General features: G+C 40.6%; 1 protein-coding gene across 8 annotated transcripts in view; it reads left to right on the top strand.

The window, feature by feature from the left end:
• Nucleotides 1–21,409, top strand: part of SNX13 (sorting nexin 13) — a 138,194-nt gene that overhangs the window by 108,670 nt on the left and 8,115 nt on the right. For all 8 annotated transcript variants that reach the window (XM_062179542.1, XM_062179537.1, XM_062179541.1 and 5 more), the window contains 5 exons: nt 5,307–5,414; nt 7,238–7,348; nt 11,218–11,379; nt 12,726–12,797; nt 21,158–21,303. In XM_062179542.1, the coding sequence (XP_062035526.1) occupies nt 5,307–5,414; nt 7,238–7,348; nt 11,218–11,379; nt 12,726–12,797; nt 21,158–21,303 (599 nt within the window). The remainder of the gene's footprint in view (nt 1–5,306; nt 5,415–7,237; nt 7,349–11,217; nt 11,380–12,725; nt 12,798–21,157; nt 21,304–21,409) is intronic.

Genomic DNA, 21,409 nt, shown 5'->3' with positions numbered 1-21,409 from the left:
ACATATGGCTGACAGAGAGCTTTGTACTTTGAGCCATTACCTGTTTGTTCTCAGGGTGTGCGTTAGCAGGAAGCTAGAATTAGATGCATTGCTGGGACTTAAAATATGTATTCTGATAAGGGATGCAGGTGCCTCAAGTGGCGGCTAACATGCTGAGCCAGCTTCAGATGTAGTTTATTATGAATAGCAGCCTCATCCAGCAATGTAACAATTATGTCTTTGATCTGTTGCTTTAACTATTTTGAACTGTAAGATACTAATAAAATACTGTTAATAGTATTATAATAAATAATATTAACTATATCTTATATAAAGAAATATAAGGATGTTTGCACTTTTTTATTAAATATTTTCTTTCTTCCTTAGCTAAGAAAAAAGTAAAATGTTACCAGGTCAATTGAATTAGATAATACATGAAATTCATTTAATTCTTAAAAGCCGGATTCATTCAAGGATTTTAGATACATAACTGGTATCAAGCCAATAAAAATAATTAAAGGCGAAACCTTGATTAATTGACATTGTACTCTATATAAATCAGAAAGTCTTTATCTTTCAAAGTAGTAAAAAAAAAATGATTGCCATTAATCTCATTAAGATATTTTGTGGGATGAATTAACTATTAGCATAAAAGTAATTAAAGAGATGGTTAGTATTGACTTCTGAAGCCCATATATAAAAGATTTGAATTATATTTGTAAGGAAATTAATAATTTTGGAAACTTCTGTTTTTTTTTTTTTTTGACAGGCAAAGTGGATAGTGAGAGAGAGAGACAGAGAGAAAGGTCTTCCTTTGCCGTTGGTTCACCCTCCAATGGCCGCTGCGGCTGGCGCATCGCGCTGATCCGAAGCCAGGAGCCAGGTGCTTCTCCTGGTCTCCCATGCGGGTGCAGGGCCCAAGCACTTGGGCCATCCTCCACTGCCTTCCCGGGCCATAGCAGAGAGCTGGCCTGGAAGAGGGGCAACCGGGATAGAATCCGGCGCCCCAACCGGGACTAGAACCTGGTGTGCCGGCGCCGCAAGGCGGAGGATTAGCCTGTTGAGCCACGGCGCCTGCTGGAAACTTCTTTTTTTGTGTTGAATGTATCTTCATGTTTGGCTTGATTTGTTTGCCAAAGTGAAAGAATTTCTTTTCCTACATTGAAATTGCTTTTCCTTTTCAGATATTGCCTGTTTGATATTGTTTTAAAAGCATGTGGTTCATATGAGTACAATTTTTTTTTTTTTTTTAAAGATTTATTTGTTTAAGGGGCCGGCGCCGTGGCTCACTTGGTTAATCCTCTGCCTGCAGTGCCGACATCCCATATGGGTGCCGGTTTCTAGTTCCGGTTGCTCCTCTTCCAGTCCAGCTCTCTGCTTGGCCCAGGAGGGCAGTGGAGGATGGCCCAAGTGCTTGAGCCTTTGCACCCGCATAGCAGACCAGGAGGAAGCACCTGGCTCCTGGCTTCGGATTGGCACAGCGCCGGCAGTGGCAGCCATTTGGTGGGTGAACCAATGGAAGGAAGACCTTTATTTCTGTCTCTCTCTCAGTGTCTAACTCTATCTGTCAAATAAATAAATAAATAAATGATTTGTTTGAAAGTTACAGAAAGAGGTAGAGACTGAGAGAGAGAGGTCTTCCATCCTCTGGTTCACTCCCCAAGCCAGGAGCCAGGAGCTTCTTCCGGGTCTCCCACACCTTGGGCCATTCTCCGCTGCTTTCCAAGGAACATTAGCAGGGAGCTGGATCAGAAGTAGAGCAGCCAGGACTGGCACCCATATGGGATGCCAGCACCGTAGGCCTGGGCTTGAACCCACTGTGCCACAGCGCCAGTCCCCATGTAAACACATCTTTATTCCTGTGATTAAACTTGCAAATAAGTCTTATTTCCTTGCAAACTAATAGGAATTTAGTTTAATTTGCAATTTTCTTTTTGTAAATAGTTCTAATTTTCTTTCTACTCTTAGGAATAATCATGAGCTGGCACCGTGGCTCACTTGGTTAATTCTCTGCCTGCAGCGCCGGCATCCCATATGGGTGCCGGGTTCCAGTCCCGGCTGCTCCTCTTCCAGTCCAGCTCGCTCGCTCGCTCTCTCTCTCTCTCTCTTTTTTTTTTACAGGCAGAGTGGACAGTGAGAGAGAGAGAGAGACAGAGAGAAAGGTCTTCCTTTACCGTTGGTTCACCCTCCAATGGCTACTGCAGCCTGGGCACTGCGCTGATCCGAAGCCAGGAGCCAGGACTTGGGCCATCCTCCACTGCACTCCCTGGCCACAGCAGAGAGCTGGACTGGAAGAGGGGCAACCAGGACAGAATCTGGCACCCAGACCAAGACTAGAACCTGGTGTGCTGGCACCACAGGCTGAGGATTAGCCTGTTGAGCCGCAGTGCTGACCTCAGTCCAGCTCTCTGCTGTGGCCCGGGAAGGCAGTGGAGGATGGTCCAAGAGCTTGGGCCCCTGCACCCACATGGGAGACCAGGAAGAAGCACCTAGCTCCTGGCTTCAGATTGGCGCAGCACCAGCTGTAGCGGCCATTTGGGGAGTGAACCAACAGAAGGAAGACCTTTCTCTCTGTCTCTGTCTCTCACTGTCTGTAACTCTACCTGTCAAATAAACATAAAGAAAAAGAAATAATCATTGCCTAATTTAAATGTTCTAGAGGACTGTAAATATTATGCTCACCTATTAAAGACTTATAAATGAAGAGCTTACTTTCAAGGAAAACTGCTAACAGGACAGTCCATGTAGAAAGTCTCGTTTTCAATACTCTGGTTTCTCTTCAGATCAAATAAATCTTTTACTTTTTACTAAAAATAAAAGAAAGTCTCGTTTTCAGTACTATACCAAAAATTAAATGAAGGTTATACAGCACAGTTTCTTTTTCAGATGGCTCAGTGCAAATAAGTGGGAATGTTCTGACTTGGTGTTTCTTATAAAATCACAATAAGTGTGATTACTGAAGTGTTGAGATTGCTCATAGGGCTTCAGAAACAAAACAAAGCTTGTCAGTGAAACTTTGTTTTTTTTGTGATTATTTAAGTTATACAAGTTTCATGTATTTCATATATACAGATTCAAGAACATAGTGACACTTCCCACCCTAACCTCCCTCCTGCCCATGCTCCTACCTTTCTTCCTCCTCCCACTCCCATTCTCACTCTTAATTTTACCAAGATCTACTTTAAATTTATTTAATGATCATAAGGTTAACCCTAAGGAAAAGTAAGAGAGTTCAACAAATAGTATGAAGAAAAGAAAAAACCACTGTTCCTCAACAGAAGAGACAAAGGCTGTCTATACCTATCATTGAATCTCAAAATGTCCATTTCACTCCAGCACATTACATTTTAGGTACTCTGTTAGTTTAGCATCTGCAAGTAAGACAGACTTGTTTGCCTTTTCCTGCTGCCTCATCTGTATTTCTGAAAGTCAAATTGTCCTGTAAAATAGTGGAAGAAAATACAGTGACTTGTAATTTACCAGTAGATGACAATGCAACCTGTTGACACAAGTGTTGTTACCCCGTAGATCTCTCTTAAAAAACTGATTTTAAAACAAGCTTTAGTATGCTTATTTGAATTTGTGTTTGAAGTTTTTTCCAGTCTAAGTGTATGAACTGTCATTTATTTTCTTTAAAGATTTTAATAGTCTAATTTGGTATCTTTGGGAGAATATACAAAATTAATAGAAAATAATTAATGATGTTAAATATCATAAAATTTTAGAGACAGCTTGAACTGCCCATTCATTTTTGCAACAATATTTACCATGCTTTTCCTCTGTGCCTGGCACTGTTCTCAGTGCTAGGAATGAGCAGCATAGGCCAAACCCTTGCCTTGAGGAGTTTACATTCCAATAGATACTTTGCTTTTCTGTTTTATTGGGTGAAAGCTGTGTAACTGTAGATAAAATACTAGTGATTTAATTGAAAACATCAAGTACTTATTAAGGTAACAGTAAAATATTTATGTGCTTAGATATAAATAAATTCTGAAGTCAGTAGAAAATATCAAATCTGCTCATAAAATATTCTAGTAATATGTTAGAAAGCTAAACCCGATATGTTTATATACAGAGATAAAAGCTTTGTATATTAAATGTCTTTGATCTATATGAGAGTACTAAAAAAAGTTGTTGGAAGAATGGAATTTAAAGATGTTTATTTTGGTGAAAAACACTTTTGAAATTATTGTGGGGCCAGCATTGTGGCATAGTAGGCAGAGCTGCTGCCTGTAGTACCCTCATTCCATATGGGCACCGGTTCGAGTCCCAGTTTCTCCATTTCCAATCCAGCTCTCTGCTGTGGCCTGGGAAAGCAGCAGAAGATGGTCCAAGTCCTTGGGCCCCTGCACCTGCATGGGAGACCTGGCCAGTTGGGGAGTGAAACAGCAGATGGAAGACCCCTCCCTCCCTCTCTCTCTCTCTGCCTAACTCTGACTTTCAAATAAATAAATCTTAAAAAAATTATTGCATAGCTTTTTCAAAATATTCATTATCCACGAACTTCTTGAAGATTCCTCATGTGCATAGATTTCAACGTTTTTGTACCCAAAATAAACTTGTCTTAATTCTGTTTTTTCGAGAACTTTTTGAAGTACTCTTATATGTAGCATTTGACTTTGTAAACATTTAAATACTATTTTTGTTTATACAGATTCTTCTCTGGTAAACTTCTGACTGTTCATATACCTTTTAAAAATATTTTCACTGGGGCTGGTGTTGTGGTATAGTGGGTTAATCTGCCTCCTGTGACACTGTCATCCCATTTAAGCTCTAGTTTGAGTCCCAGCTGCCATGCTTCAGATCCAGCTCCTTACTGGTGCTCCTGGGAAACCAGTGGAAGATGACTCAAGTACTTGGCCTACTGCACCCATGTGGTAGACCCAGATGGAGTTCCAGGCTCCTGGCTTTAGTCTGGCCTAGTGTAGCCTAGCGTGGTTGTTGCAACCATTTGGGGAGTGAACCTGCTGGAGGATCGCTCTCCCTCTCTCCCTCTCTCCCTCTCTCCCTCTCTCCCTCTCTCCCTCTCCCCCTCTCCCCCTCTCCCCCTCTCCCCCTCTCCCCCTCTCCCCCTCTCCCCCTCTCCCCCTCTCTCCCTCTCTCCCTCTCCCCCTCTCCCCCTCTCCCCCTCTCCCCCTCTCCCCCTCTCTCCCTCTCTCCCTCTCCTTCTCTCCCTCTCCCCTCTCCCCCTCTCCCCCTCTCTCCCCCTGTAACTCTGCCTTTCAAATAAATCTTTTTAAAAAAGATTATTTTGATATGTAGAGAAACTCAGAAGATTGTTTTTACATTCAAAACTGTGAAAAACTTGAATGTATTTTGTCTTACAGTTTGAAAATCTATCAAGCATATTGAAGCTTCCTGGTAAAAAAACTTTTAATAATATGGATAGAGATTTTTTAGAAAAGAGAAAAAAGGATCTAAATGCGTATTTGCAGGTAACTCAGTATTTATTACCCATAGATTTTCATTTAATATGCCACATGGATATGGCAGATTTCTTTACTAAAGTATGTTTTTACTACAACAGTGAAATAGCAGCTACTTTTAAGCTGTCTACTTTTAAGCATGTCTAGTATGGTATGATCTGTTTAATAATTTATAAACATTATTTCTGTATTTTTGTTTATTTTGTTTTCTATTCACTAAGGGCTAGGGATTTTGCTTCATGTCTACATGAACACCCAAAGAAACAGTGTCTGTTCCAGATTACTGTGAAGCCTAGGTATTTTAGAATAGACTAAACTTAAATGTTTCCAATTCAGTGAACAGTAGCTTTTCGTGGTGTGTCAGAAGCTAGTGCATTTCTATTGCCAGACAGGTGTGTGTAGCTACCCTCCATGGCCTGGACTGATTCTAAGTCTTCTAAAATTAGACTAAGTCCAGAGAGGGATAGACATGAGGGACTGTTTGTATTGAGTAACATTCAAGACATCAAAAAGTTCACTGAAAATAAGTGTCATAAAAAAACTATCCATGGATTTCAAAAATTATCTTTGAGCCAAAATAAACTATTATTAATTCCATTTTAAGCTATTCTTAATTCCATTTTCCATGAACTTTCTGAGCCCCCCCTCATAGAGTTCTCTCATGAAGCAAAACATGTCTTAGAAGGTACTTACTGCATAAACTGTTAGGGCTCAAAGAGATTACTTTGTGTAATGCTTAGTTACCTAGAAGCCAGATAAAATGTCACTTTATAGGTTTTATACTAATTAAGGTTTTGTTTTTGTTTAGATAGCATTTTCTCGTGTACTACACAAGGCATCAGCCCAGGTTTGCAGTGTTCTTTATCTAGTCCCTGGTGCTGTGGAGAGGGCTCAGCACGGAACACCACAGTCTGTGGACACTGGCCGACCTGCCTGCTGTCACTGTGCTGCTGTTACTGGTGCACAGCCAGCCTTGCCTTTACTACCCCTGTGGAGGCTTTTGCAAACAGGGCAGCCTTACTGTCTGGTGCCTTACAGAGAAGGTTTTCTGACCTTGACTTAGATTTCAGTGAAACTCAAGTCTGTTGTTACATACTCGATATTTTGTCTGGAAGGCTTCATTTTCTCTTCCTCAAATAGACACAACTGTGATTGGTTTTGTTTATAGAGTGATTCCATGATGTTATTACTGAAAGGAGAGCAAATACACACTTCTGCTGTTCCTCACCTATGGCTTCTCCTGGCTTAAAAATGAACATGCAGTATCATTGGTATCACCTTTGTCAGCACTGGACTTTTTTAAGTGTTATCTTCAGTTCCATTAAAATCCATATCAGTTGTTTATGAAATTTAGAAAATGACTGCTTTCCCCAAGTCTGGTGCCATGAATGTGTCCAGACCTGTCCTGCTCAGGGAGCCAGGTTTGGAGCTGTGACCACAGTGTTACATCTGGGACTTCTTTTAAAACATTTGATAGCTTTCGTTTGCATTATTTTATGTACTTTTATAAAATTCTTTTTAATTTAATGCTAATGTAGAATTGTGATGTGAGTAAAAGTAGTTTTCTAATGTGTATCTTCTTAGTGTGTGATATTAGGACTTGAAAAGAGAATAAATACATACAGGCACCTTTCACATCAGATGTCCTGCAGGTCCGAATAGCAGATGGGCTGAATATTCTTACAAATTTAAACACAGAATTATTGATGGCTTTGTAATTTTTTCATAGAAAAACACTGTATATTCTTTTTATGAGATGAAATTATAAGTAGCAGTTAGTGTCCAGCAGCCTACCAATTTAAGATTTCCCTTTTTTTTTTTTCCCTTGTTAGTTACTGTTAACTCCTGAAATGATGAAAGCATCTCCAGCTCTGGCCCACTGCGTGTGTGATTTCCTTGAGAACAAAGCCTACAGTAAAGGGAAAGGGGATTTTGCTCGCAAGGTAGGATGGCTGTTGCCTTGAATTTCTTTCTGCGTCTTTTGTCATACTCTGTTTTTAATAAAAACAAAAATTGGCCGGCGCCTTGGCTCACTTGGCTAATCCTCCGCCTGCGGTGCCGGCACCCCAGGTTCTAGTCCCGATTGGGGCACTAGATCCTGTCCTGGTTGCTCCTCTTCCAGTCCAGCTCTCTGCTGTGGCCTGGGAGTGCAGTGGAGGATGGCCTAGGTCCTTAGGCCCTGAACCCGCATGGGAGACCAGGAGGAAGCACCTGGCTTCTGGCTTCTGATCGGCGCAGCGTGCTGGCCATAGTGGCCATTTGTGGGGTGAACCAATGGAAGGAAGACCTTTCTCTCTGTCTCTCTCTCTCTCACTGTCTAACTCTGCCTGTCAAAAAAATAAAAAATAAATAAAAACAAAAATTTAGATTTGTATGTGTGGTTTAAAACTAGAAACTTTGATTAAGTGCTCCTTGTGTGCAGTTGATAATAGTATCTAGTATATATGAACTCCTGCCTTGTCAAGCAAAAGTTTGACAAGATGGGGAAAAAAAAAAACTTGGAAAATACCACATTAAGAAAAGTTTGCCTAGAAGACAGGTTCCAAGCTTTTCATTATCTTGAGAAGAAAATGTTTGTAAATGGGAGGAAGTGTTTCTTTTACTTGGAGCATTGTTAGGGAAAGCACTAAATAGGGTGTGTTGTAAAAGCATTTATGCCGTTGGAGTAAAATGTTTATTATTTTAAATCTTTTAAGTAGTTTAAAAGGCCTATACTTGGAATAAAATGCTAGGTTAAGACAGAGAACAGTTAAATGCTCACATCCTATAGTGCTGCTTTGAAATCAGACAGCTTTGCATTCACATTCCCGCTGTGCTGTTTATTGGCTCCAATTGTGATCTCATTACTTAGTCTCTTGGTACTTTAACTTCCTGAGAAATGAAGAGTTCAGTCCTCATTTTTGAGCATTGTATGAATCCAGTGAGGTATTCTGTGTGTTACAGTACCTGACACATAATTATCCTCTGACTACTTTTGCTCTTAGTATTAGGAGCAGCAATAGTAGCAGTAGGTATAGTTGCAAGTGCAACCACAGCAGTTGGGGAAGCTGAGTGAAGTGTACACAGTATGTATTATTTTAGCACCTTTCATAAGCCTGAAATTGTTTCAAAATTAGGAAAAAAAAAAGGACTCCCTAATGATTCCATCTCCCTCCTAAAAAAGACTAACTTTTTTTTAAAAGATAAAATGATAACAAGATACATAGAATTTACCATTGTTAAATTTAATAAATTCACATGATTACACTGGGGATGCCTATACCCCACTTTGGAGTTCTTGATTCAAGTTCTGGCTACTCTATATTTCTGGTACAGATTCCTACAAATGGACCTGGGAAGCATCACTTGTTGATCTAGATACTTGGGTCCCTGCCACCCACCTAGGAGACCTGGATGGAGTTCTTGCCCCTTGCTTTGCCTGGCCCAACTCCAAGCTGTTAGGGAATTTAGGAGTGAAAATATAGTGTGTGTGTGTGTGTGTGTATGTATATATATATATATATATATATATCTCCTTCCCCCCACCAAGTGAGTCTGTCTGTCTCTATTTTGTTTAAAGATTTTATTTATTTATTTATTTATTTGAGAGGTAGAGTTACAGACAGTCAGAGGGAGAGACAGAGAGAAAGGTCTTCCTTCCGTTGGTTCACTCCCCAAATGGCTGCACAGCCGGAGCTGTGCTGATCAGAAGCCAGAAGCCAGGTGCTTCTTCCTTGTCTCCCATGCGGGTGAAGGGGCCCAAGCACTTGGGCCATCTTCTACTGCTTTCCCAAGCCACAGCAGAGAGCTGGACTGGAAGAGGAGCAGCCAGGACTAGAATCGGCATCCATATGGGATGCCAGCACCGCAGGCAGAGGATTAACCTACTGCACCACGGTGCCATTCCCCATGTTTGTCTCTATATTGTGTGTGTGATTTTGTCTCTGTCACTTTGCCTTTCAAGATAGAGTTACATAAAAAGAAGAGAAATATCTTCCATCTGATAGTTCACTCCCCAAATGGTCACAAATAGCCAGGGCCAAGCCAGGCCAAAGCCAGGAGCCTAGAACTCCATCCAGGTCTCTCATGTTGCTGGCAGGGACCCAAACACTTGGCCCATCTTCTGCTGCTTTCCTAGGCACAGTAGCAGAGAGCTGGATCAGAAATGGTGTAGCCAGGACACAAACTAGCACCCAGATGGGATGCTGGCATTGCAGGCAGTGAATTAACCCAGTGTCACAATGCTGGCTCCTAAATAAATCTTTCAAAAAATTTAGTTATAGTTTCTATGAACTTTTAAGTTCATTGATAGTTTTTGCTTTCTGCTTTACTAAAATGTAATTAGCATATCTGATTTGTAACCTTCCTTTTCCTGCTTTCTTATGCATTCCAAGTTATCACAATAGTTTTTTTGGTTTGTTTTTGACAGGCAGAGTTAGACAGTGAGAGAGAGAGAGACAGAGAAAGGTCTTCCTTTTTCCGTTGGTTAACCACCCAAATGGCCCCTACGGCCGGCACGTTGCGGCCAGCGCGCTGCACCGATCCGAAGCCAGCAGCCAGGTGCTTCCTCCCAGTCTCCCATGTGGGCGCAGGGCCCAAGGACCTAGGCCATCCTCCACTGCGCTCTCGGGCCACAGCAGAGAGCTGGACTGGAAGAGGAGCAACTGGGACTAGAACCTGGGGTGCCGGCGCTGCAGGCGGAGGATTAGCCAAGTGAGCCGCGGTGCCGGCCTTCAATATTTTCTAATTGAGCATAAAAGTTATTTTCAAAAATTACCCCTTGGAGAGCAAGTCTTTAGCCTAGTAGTCAAGAAGCCAAGTGAGACTCCTACACTCCAATACATTGGAGTCACTGGCTTTGAATCTTCGCTCTGATTCTTGAATTTAGCTATCTGTTAATGACCCTGGGAGCCAGCGCCGCGACTCAATAGGCTAATCCTCTGCCTTCAGCGCAGACACACCAGGTTCTAGTCCTGGTCGGGGTGCTGGATTCTGACCCGGTTGCTCCTCTTCCAGTCCAGCTCTTTGCTGTGGCCTGGGAGTGCAGTGGAGGATGGCCCAATTGTTTGGGCCCTGCACCTGCATGGGAGACCCGGAGAAGCTCCTGGCTTTGGATCAGCGCGGTGCGCCGGGGGGTGAACCAACGGCAAAGGAAGACCTTTCTCTCTGTCTCTCTCTTTCACTGTCCACTCTGCCTGTCCAAAAAAAAAAAAAAAAAAGACCCTGGGAAGCAGCAGTGTTGGCTCAAGTAATTGGCATCCTTCCATTCATGTGGAAGAAGTGGATTGAGTTCCTAGTTGCTAATTTTCACACCAGCCCAGCCCAGGCTGCTGTGGACGTCTGGAGAGACAAACAGCATTTAGAGTCTCTCTCTCTCTCTTTCTCTCTCTCTCTCGCTACTAAAATAACCGTTACATACTTATTAGCTAACCCAGCTTTCTGTTTACCTGCAGCTTTCTTTTTCAATATCTACTCAAATGGTCTAATTGTTGTTTTGAATTGTGACAGACGGCAGGAAGGAAGTACGCAGTAGCTCATTCTACTAGCATCATTTTGTTCTGCAAAACTTTTTTTCTTTAATAAGAAGGCAGCCAAAGCTTTTATTCCTTTTCTAACAGAAGACTCATCATGAAAATTTTTATATTACATATATGAGTGGGAAGATAGATTTTTAAGAGGCACTGAAGACAGTAGTTTAAAATGCAGCAACATAATATGCACTGGAAAAATATTGTATCTTTTATATGTTGTATTCTGTATTTTCCCAGCCTTCTGAAAATTGAATAATAAATCTAATACAATGAAGTCACAGTATAATATTTGTTCCCTGTAGATGGACACTTTTGTAAATCCGCTTCGCAATTCTATGAGGAATGTTTCAAATGCAGTTAAATCTCTTCCTGATAGCCTGGCAGAAGGAATGACTAAAATGTCAGACAACATGGGCAGAATGTCGGAAAGATTAGGTCAAGACATAAAGCAATCATTTTTCAAGGTAAGACATTTCCAGCAGTGTCTAAGGCAAACTAGTTTTAGGTCAGCTACAATGTATTATGCTCCTGCCTGTATTTACCTTTTTCCTTTCCAAAGTCCTGTAGACTCATAGTTTCACAAAGATTGGGTAATTAAAGAGAATGAATATGTATCTGAAACACATGCTGTAAAATCTAGTTATTCCTGTCTCTGCTACGATGGAGTTTTAAAATCTTCTTAAAACAAGAATATAAAATTAGTGAAGTTAATGTTTTTGTACTGTTTTATTTCATTATACTATTTTACATTCTGTAATGCTATTAAATTCCATAGAAAATAAGTGCTATTTGCAAATGTGTTGCAATAGTATTCACCTACACATACAATCCAGTTTCTCCTGCTTCAGTGCCCTGACTGCCAGATCAAAGGGATGAAAAATCTTCACTTGTCAGTCTCTGGGGCCATGCATTACCATGTATATGAGTTTCCCAGGAAGCTTTTTCATTATATTATCAGATAAAGGTACTAGACCAAGTAGATTATTGCTTTCCTAATTTGCATGTTTTGTAAATTAGAATTTTGATGTAGTTACTTAAGGTTGTGAGTGCTGGTAGAACTTTTTTATTTTTTAGGCCATATTTGCATGAAGGGAAAGTGTATATAAACATTTTCCTTAATAAAAGAGAAGATTCCTAAAACAAGTGTATGTAAATTGTACCTTTCTCTTCACTTCTCTGAAGGAGGTGGAGATCTTTACTTCTAATCATGGAGAAGTAACTAACTTTGAAATGAGGATTGTCCAGCACCGTTTCTGTTGCTGACTACTCATAGGACTTCGTTCAAAAGTCATTGACCTCTTCCAGGCTCTTTGTCCTCACCCTAACATGAAGGGATTAAGATAGGTGATCTGAGTGGTCCTTTTTGTGCTGCCAGTTGATTTTTAGCTAACATTGGTCTCTGCCCTTCTTTCCCCATAACACCTAACAGTTGGTTAACTCCTTAAAGCTTTTAACATCCTATCAACTCCTTATGGCAAAAGAAAGAAGAGTGGCGTTCTGCTCACTACAGGCTATGCTATTTGATCTTCAAGGCATTTAACCCCTCTTAGCTTTAAATTCTTCTAAAAAGTGGGAGTTTGATTAAGTCATTTCCCTTCCAACTCAGAAGTCAGTCGGATTATTTTTTAAAGGAAAAAAAAACCCTTGGTAATGAAATAATCAACTCTTTATGTTTGGTTTCAAATTCCAGATTGTTAAATTTTGCTTATACACTGCACCCAAAATAAATGTTCATTTTGATTTTATTACTATGTTATTTCCTTTCCCTGTTTACTTTAGTGTATTTACTTTTTTTTTTTTTTAATGTTAGGTACCTCCTTTAATTCCGAAGGCTGATTCAGATCCTGAACATTGTCGAGTCTCAGCTCAGCTTGATGACAATGTGAGTTAATTTTGTTCTTGAATAGTATTCAGTTTAATTCAAATCATACTTGACAGCTGTGTTTTGAGTTTGTAATGACATATAAACTTGATGAATTCCACAGACTGAATTTGTTGATGTAATCTTAACTCTGATGAAGAAAATAGGAAATGGCCAGTACTCCAGAGCCCTGTGTGCTCTCGTGTCACAACCCTCTCCTCTAATGAGGATAATCACTATCCGAACTTCCACCCTGCTTTTATTGCAATATATGCAAAGGAAACTACAGATAAAGTGTATACTTTGTATTAAAGCCTGGCCCTTTTGCTCAGCACTATTAGTGTTCTTCCTTGTCTTACATTGTTCCATGTTAATTGTAGTTTATTCTTCCTTGTGGCATTACAGAATTTCATTTGTTTTATTATGAATAGCAATCCCATGAACATTTTGTTCTGGTACGTGATTTATGATCTAGAAAATAAGTACTCACTTCTGTTGGGTCTACACCTAGGAATGGAGTCGCTGTATAAGTTGAGTTTTAGTAGATACTGCCAGGTGGTTTCCCAAACCCTTTATACATGTCAAGTACCAACAACTGTACATGACAACTCTGAGGTATTACCCCATGCTAATGCTCAATATTTTGTGTTCTTTTTCTATAAAGAGAACAGATTTCATATATACACTTTTAAGAACACACTGCTACTTCCCTCCTTTTCTTCCCTCCCTTCCTCCCTCCCTCCCTCCCTCCTTCCTTTCTTATTTTTCTTGTAAGTTTTACAGTGACATACTTTCAATTTATTTATAATCACAGGCTTAATGGTCCACTAAATAAAGAGTTCAACAAATATTGGAAAAACCACGGTTCCTGAAGAGTATAGACAGGGCTATAAACAATAACCATATTTAAAGATGTCAGTTTTGCTCCTAAGTACATTATTATTGTACTCTGTGTATGCATTACCACAAATAGGGAAAACATGATATTTGTCTTTTGGGGACTGGCTTTTTAAAAAAAAAAAATTATTTATTTGAAAGGCAGAGTTACAGAGAGGCAGAAATAGAGAAAAGGCGGCGGGGCGGGGGGGGGGGGTCTTCCATCTGCTGGTTCACTCATGGCCACAATGGCTGGAGCTGTGCTGATCTGAAGCCAGGAGCCAGGAGCTTCCTCCAGGTCTCCCACACAGGTGCAGGGGCCCAAGGACTTGGGCCATCTTTTACTGCTTTCCCAGGCCATAGCAGAGAGCTGGATCGGAAGTGGAGCAGCCAGGACTCAAACCAGCACCCATATGGGATGCAGGCACTGCAGATGGCAACTTTACTTTACTCGCTAGGCCACAGTGCCAGCCCCAGGGACTGTCTTATTTCACTAAGCATAATAGTTTCCAATTGTATCCATTGCTAAAGACAGGATTTCATTTTTTTTTCTGGCCGAGTGGTATTCCTTTGTATTTGTATACAACATTTTCTTTATCCAGTCATCAGTTGATTGAAATCTGGGTTGATTTGCCATTCTGGTGGTTGTATTTCATATGGATTCATGTTTTCCTAATGACTTGAAATATTGAACACCCATTTGGGTGTCCTGTCTTGTATGTCTGTCTAGATCTTCTGATCTTGTCCTCTTTGTCATTTTGATTTGTTAAAAATGCTTTGTGAGGGGTCTTCACAAAGTTTGAGGAAAATGTGCATCATGAAAAAAAAATTATGCATGGATTTCAAATTTTTTGCATCAAAATCAACTTCTCTTTTTAGAATACTCTCATGTAAACTGAATATGAGTTCTTCGTCAGATAATGTATTTGGAATATCTTCTGTCTGCATTGCTGTTATTTATATGTACTGTCTAAAAATGTCTTTTTTTGGAATTGGCTTGTGTCTTTGTGTGTGTGTGCCTCACTCATACTTTATTTATTAAATACATTGATGCATCACATTAAGTTTACAATACAGGTTGTAAAAGTTACAAGATTGATTTCCAAAATATCTAGAAAAACATAGTACTCACAACCCAAGTATTTACCTCTCAATGTGAACATATTTGAGGTATACAAACTTCATGCATTTCGTAAATACAACTTTAGGAACATGGAGATAGTGATTTTTCCTACTGTACCCGCCCTCCCACCCTGACTCTCACCCTTCTTCCTCCTTCCTCTCCTATTCCCATTCTTATTTTTTACTAAAATCAATTTTAAATTAACTTTATACACAGAAGATAAATTCTAAGTAAAGAGTTCACCAAATAGTTTGAAAAAAAGAAACCCAGTGTTCATTCAGGAGCATGTTATTCAGGCTTACATATATGTTCTAGAGATTCTTGGGTTGTTGATTTCCAGCTTCATTCCATTATGGTGAGAAAAAGCTACATGATGTGATTTCGTTGTTGTTTTGTTTGTTTGTTTTTTTATTTGCTGAGACTGTTTTATGGCCTGGCCTATGGTCTATCCTAGAAAAAGTTCCATGCAGTGGTGAGAAGAATGTGTATTCTACAACTGTAGGTTGAAAAGTTCTATAGATATCTGTTAGGTCCATTTGGTCTATAATGTCGATTAACTGGTGTTTCCTTGCTGATTTTCTGTCTTGTTGATCTGTCCATTGCTGAACCTGGGATATTGAAGTCCCCTATTATTGGAGTCTGTGTCTCACTTTAGATCCCTTAACATTTCTTTTAAATAGCCAGGTGCCCTGTAATTAGGTGCATATACATTTATAATAATCACATCTTCCTGTTGAATTCATCCCTTCTTTATCTCTTTTAACAGTTTTTATGTTAAAGTGTATTTTGTCTGATATTTGGATGGCTGTACCAGGTCTTTTTTGGTTTCTGTTGGCATGAAATATCTTTTTCCATCCATTCACTTTCAGTCTGCATGTATCTTTGTTGGTGAGTTGTGTTTCTAACAGGCAGCAAATAGATGTTTTTCTGTTTGTTTGTTTTTTCCATTTAGGCAGTCTATATCGTTTAACTGGAGATTTAAGGCTATTTACATTCAAGCATTCAAAGTGACTATTGATTAGTAATGACTTGGCCCTGTCATTTTCCCATAAATATTCCTATTGTTTTCTTTGATTTTCCTTTGTGTTTTTACTGGGAGATTTTCTGTCTTCGCCTTCTCTCATAGTGATAACTGTGTTTGTGTGTGTGGCACATCCTAAAATATCTTTTGTAAGGCTGGATGAATGATGACAAATTCTTTCAATTTCTGTTTGTTTTGGAAGGTCTTTATTCCACCTTCATTATAAATGAGAGCTTTGCAGGGTACAGTATTCTGGGTTGACAGTTTTTTTTTTTTTTTCTTTTAAGACTTGGAATATATCTCTCCGTTCTCTTCTAGTCTGTAGGATTTCCGAAGAGAAATCAGGTCAGCTGTGAGTGTAATTGGAGATCCTCTGAAAGTAATCTGACACTTCTCTGGTGCACATATTAGAATCCTTTCCTTTTATTTTACTGTGAGAAGTTTGAATACAATGTGTTGTGGTGAAGATCTTTTCTGATCATGTATTAATACTACTAATGTAGTTCTATGAAACTACTATGAACTACTAATGTAGTTATGAAATTTTCTGTAATTATTTTACTAAGAAGGCCTTCTAATCCATTTTCTCTTTCCACGCCTTCAGGAACTCCTAAGACTCATGTGTTGGGTTGTTTCATAGTATCTCATAAGTCTCCAACACTTTTTTGTTTAGTTTTCTGATTTCTTTTTTTTTTTTTTTTTTTGGCTTGACTGTAAAATTTCCAGAGAATTTGTCTTCTAACTCAGATATTCTTTCTTCTGCTTCACTGATTCTGTTGTTAAGGCTTCCCACTGCATTTTTTTATTTTTCTGTTGAATTCTACATTTCCAATATTTCATTTTGATTTCTTTTTAAAATCTCAATTTCAGGAGAAAAAATTTCTTTCATGTCATGTATAGATTTCTTTAGTTCATGGATTTGCTTCTGATTACTTCTATGTAATCTTGCAATCAACTTTTTTGATTGTTTATGGCATTTCATCAGTCTCTTCATTTTCACATTCTGGTATTGAAGTGTTGTTGTGTTCCTTTGGGGGCATCATGTTCTCTTTCTTATTCTTGTTTCTTGAATTGCTCTGTTTATTTTTAGGTATTTGTGTAGATACTTGCTGGTTTATTTTTTTTTCCTGTGTGATGGCTTTTATCTTTGGACTATGCCTCTGTGGATTAGTGGAATGTCTGCTCTTCCAGTGAATACCCTGAGGCATGTGCTGGGTGTGGCCAGGGAGCTCTGCCCAGTGCTCAGGGTGAGGGGAGTATCTTCCAAATTGGGCATGGTAAATTTCATTTGTTTATTTATTTATTTATTTATTTTTCAGTCAGAGGGGAGGTTTCTTCAGTTCTGTTGGAGTAGTCTCATGCTCACCTCAGGGTGAGGGGAGTATCTTCCAAATTGGGCATGGTAAATCCCTCATTTATACATTTATTTATTTTTCAGTCAGAGGGGAGGTTTCTTCAGCTCTGTTGGAGTAGTCTCATGCTCACCTATTCTGCCCAAAGGAGACCAGTGCCTGAGGCTAGCTCCTGGAAATACAGTCTTTTGCTGCCACAAGAACCACACTAAGGATCTGTGAAGTTCTTGGTATGAGCATGGATCCCACAGCAGTGCACCTCACCAGGGAATCAGGGAGCCCCGAGCATGTGGAGCTGCCCACAGTGACTGCCTAGAGACCCAGCCACACCTCGTGCCCTGACACGCAGCCACAGGGTTTTCACAGCCCCAGCACACAAGCTCCCATAGTCATGAGCACCCAGCCCCCTGTCGGTTCTCCCAGCCCGACTCTGGAATCTCCTCCAAGCTGGTTGCTGGGCATGTGGACATGAGCTGGCACTGCTGTTACGAATGTCCAAAATGGAGCCCACCTTCTCTTGGCTAGTTACAGGGTACCGTTGCCAGGTGGTCGAGGAGAGAGAAACATGCCCCCCCCCCCCTTTCCTCTAGGTTGGCAGATACAGTGTCCCCCACAGGGCTCCAAGCCAGACTCACGCCAGGCTCTTCCTGCAGCTTTATCACCAGTGGCTTGGGCTGCTGCAGCCTGTTCTTACCTCACTCTCCAGTGCTAGTGCTGAGGCTCGTGGCTGCTGGGGTCTTGAGTTATGCACATCCACACCCTCCATGTAGATCCACATTGTCCCTCTAATTTGTGTAGAGTTACCTCTGCTATTTTCTCCCTGTCTCTTCTCTGAGCTTGCACTATCTCCAGTAAGCTCCCTTCCTGTTCTGCCATCTTAGTGCCTCTTCAAAACATCTTTTTGTTTCACCAAGCCAACTTTTAGATTTACAGTTCATCTGCAGTTGGATGTTGTATATGGAATGAGGAAGGGTCCAAACACCATTCACTAAGAAGAACAGGTCTCCCCCATTGTACACTGCGTTGCTCCCTTATTACAAACCAGGTTGTCGTATTTTTGGCTCTGTAATCTGTCATATGAGGGCAGATTTAGTTTAAAGTAATAATTACCTCCTTTAAGTTTATAATAAACTGTTCTAAACAAATACTTTTATTTGAGTTTTTTATGATATCCATAACATCATACCTTTTGGTATATGGCTTTTATGGTTTAACTTTATTAGAATTGTGTGGCAACAAACTCATGTGACTGAATTTGATTTAAGAACAGAACAATAGGCTGGCGCCGCGCTCACTAGGCTAATCCTCCGCCTTGTGGTGCTGGCACACCGGGTTCTAGTCCCGGTCGGGGCACCGGATTCTGTCCCGGTTACCCCTCTTCCAGGCCAGCTCTCTGCTATGGCCCGGGAGTGCAGTGGAGGATGGCCCAGGTCCTTGGCTCTGCACCCCATGGGAGACCAGGAGTAGCACCTGTCTCCTGCCATCGGATAAGCGTGGTGCACCGGCCGCAGCGCGCTGGCCGCGGCGGCCATTGGAGGGTGAACCAACGGCAAAAGGAAGACCATTTTCTCTGTCTCTCTCTCACTGTCCACTCTGCCTGTCAAAAAAAATAAAATAAAATAAAAAAATAAAAGAACAGAACAATATATTTATTCTGCCTTGGGAATGAAATAGTTCATCATGCCTTTGGTGTCATTAGGCTCTAAACTTTCAATTTGTGGATGGAAAACATACTAAGAAAATGTTTACAATATGACAGTGGAAAATGTATAAGTCCTACTTTTTTTCTTTAATATTTATAATGTTGATTAGGTATTAGAGTATCTTAGGAAAGAATTATGGAATTACTGGCAGTTATTTGTAGAATTCATGTGGTTTTTGTTTATTTGTTTATAAGATTTTATTTGAGAGGCAGAATTACAGAGGGAGAGACAGAGAGAAAGGTCTTCCATCTGCTGGTTCACTCCCCAAATGGCCACAGTGGCCTGACCTGGGCCAATCTGAAGCCAGGAGCCAGGAGCTTCTTCTGGGTCTCTCACGTGGGTGCAGTGGCACAAGCACTTGGGCCATCTTCTGCTTTCCCAGGCCATAGCACAGAGCTGGATTGGAAGAGGAGCAGCCAGGACTAGAACCCTTGCCCATATGGGATGCTGGCGCCACAGGCAGACGATTAACCTACTGTGCCACAGCTCTAGTCCCGAGTTCATGGATTTTGAAATCTGTTCATAATTTTTGTGACCCTGTCAATTACAGATAAACAGAAGCAGCACAGAGACCCCAGTACATATATCTAACAGAGAACTCATGTTGGGGCCGGCGCCATGGCTTACTTGGTTAATCCTCCGCCTGTGGTGCCAGCATCCCTTATGAGTGCCAGGTTCTAGTCCCGGTTGCTCCTCTTCCAGTCCAGCTTTCTGCTGTGGCCTGGGAGGGGAGTGGAGGATGGCCCAGCTGCTTGGGCCCCTGCACCTGCATGGGAGACAAGGAAGAAGCACCAGGCTCCTGGCTTCTGATCGGCGCAGCCTGGCTGTTGCAGCCATTTGAGGAGTGAACCAGTGGAAGGAAGACCTTTCTCTCTGTCTCTCTCTCTGTCTATAACTCTACCTGTCAAATAAAAGAAGAACTCATGTTAAGATTATATATGTGTGGGGCTGGTGCTGTGGCGTAGCTGGTAAAGATGCTGCCTGCAGTGCCTGTATTCCATATGGGTGCCAGTTCGAATCCTGGCTGCTCCACTTCAGATCCAGCTCTCTGCTATGGCCTGGGAAAGCAGTAGAAGATGGCTCAACTCCTTGGGCCCCTGCAGCTGCGTGGGAGACCTGGAGGAGACTCCTGACCTCTGGCTTCAGATTGGCACAGCTCCCACCGTTGCAGCCAACTGGGGAGTGAACCAGCAGATGGAAGACCTCTCTCTCTCTCTTTTTCTCTCTCTCTCTCTCTCTCTCTGCCTCTGCCTCTGCCTCTGCCTCACTGTAACTCTGCCTTTCAAATAAATAAATAACTCTTTAAGAAAAAGTTTATATATGTATACTTAATCCAGTTATATCCTGTTTCCTACTTTAGGCATATTTTCTCATTTCAACCATTCCAGTTGTCTTCCTTTGCATTTTACCTCATCGTATACTAGCATGATAAAAATTGTGCTAATTTTCAGTTGGTAAAAACTAAAAGTAAATTTTAGTACTTTTTGAAATTTACCTTTTGTAATATTAATCTAATTTTATGCTGGATTGAATTTCAGCTTTTTTTTTTTCGTGAAAATACCTAAATATATACAACTTACTAAGAAAAGTACATTATATTATCTGTAAAGTGTATTGTGTTCTTTTTAATAAAAATGGTGATATTTTAAATATTTATTTATTACAAAGACAGAATTACAGATCTTCAACCTATTTTTTCACTCCCCAAATGGCCATAACAGTCAGGCTTGGGCCAGGCTGAAGCCAGGAGCCAGGAACTCTGTCCTGGTCTTCCATGTGGATTTCAGGGGACCAAACACTTGGGCCATCATATGGTACTTTCCAGGCTCATTAGCAGGGAGCTGGATCAGAAAGGGAGCAGCTGAGACTGAAACTGGTGCTACTATCACAGTTAAAAGTGATGGCTTAACTCTTTACCTCTCAATGCTGCCCCAAGGTTTGATTTTTATAAAAAAGATATGTAAAAAAATGAGCACGTTGTCTAGTATTTGCCTTACCAGATTAGTATGGCCTCTACTGAAAGCCAGATCACCTTTTTCTATGACCATGATGAGTATATTTTAAGATTTTTTTTTTTTAAGTACAAGCTTGGAATTTACTCATCATGGCAGATTATAAAATTTGATGTTCCATCAAAATGACTATGAGAAATATTTTTTCTAAATTAGAATGAAATACTAAGTTTTAAAAGCTGTAATGTAACCTGTTGGGTGACTTACTGAAATAGCACCAAACATTTTATAGGAGTCACCATTCATAAGCAATAGATGACTCACTTGGTCTTACTTATCCCCATATTTTGTCAGGTGGATGACAATATTCCACTTAGGGTGATGTTGCTTCTCATGGATGAAGTATTCGACTTGAAGGAGAGAAACCAGTGGTTGCGAAGGAATATAAAAAACCTGCTGCAGCAGCTGATTAGAGCTACATATGGTGATACCATTAACAGGTACCTAACCTCCTTTTCCCATTAGAGTCTGATCTCACTTAGCTTTTAAACTTTTACTTTTGGAGGTAGATTGCCAACCTTTATAAAAGATTTTTTTCTTTTCTGG

Source organism: Lepus europaeus, chromosome 20 (assembly GCF_033115175.1).
Source record: "Lepus europaeus isolate LE1 chromosome 20, mLepTim1.pri, whole genome shotgun sequence".
Taxonomy (NCBI): Eukaryota; Metazoa; Chordata; class Mammalia; order Lagomorpha; family Leporidae; genus Lepus; species Lepus europaeus.
The sequence above is the reverse complement of the archived record's forward strand: the minus strand, read 5'-3'. Positions and strand labels throughout refer to the sequence as shown.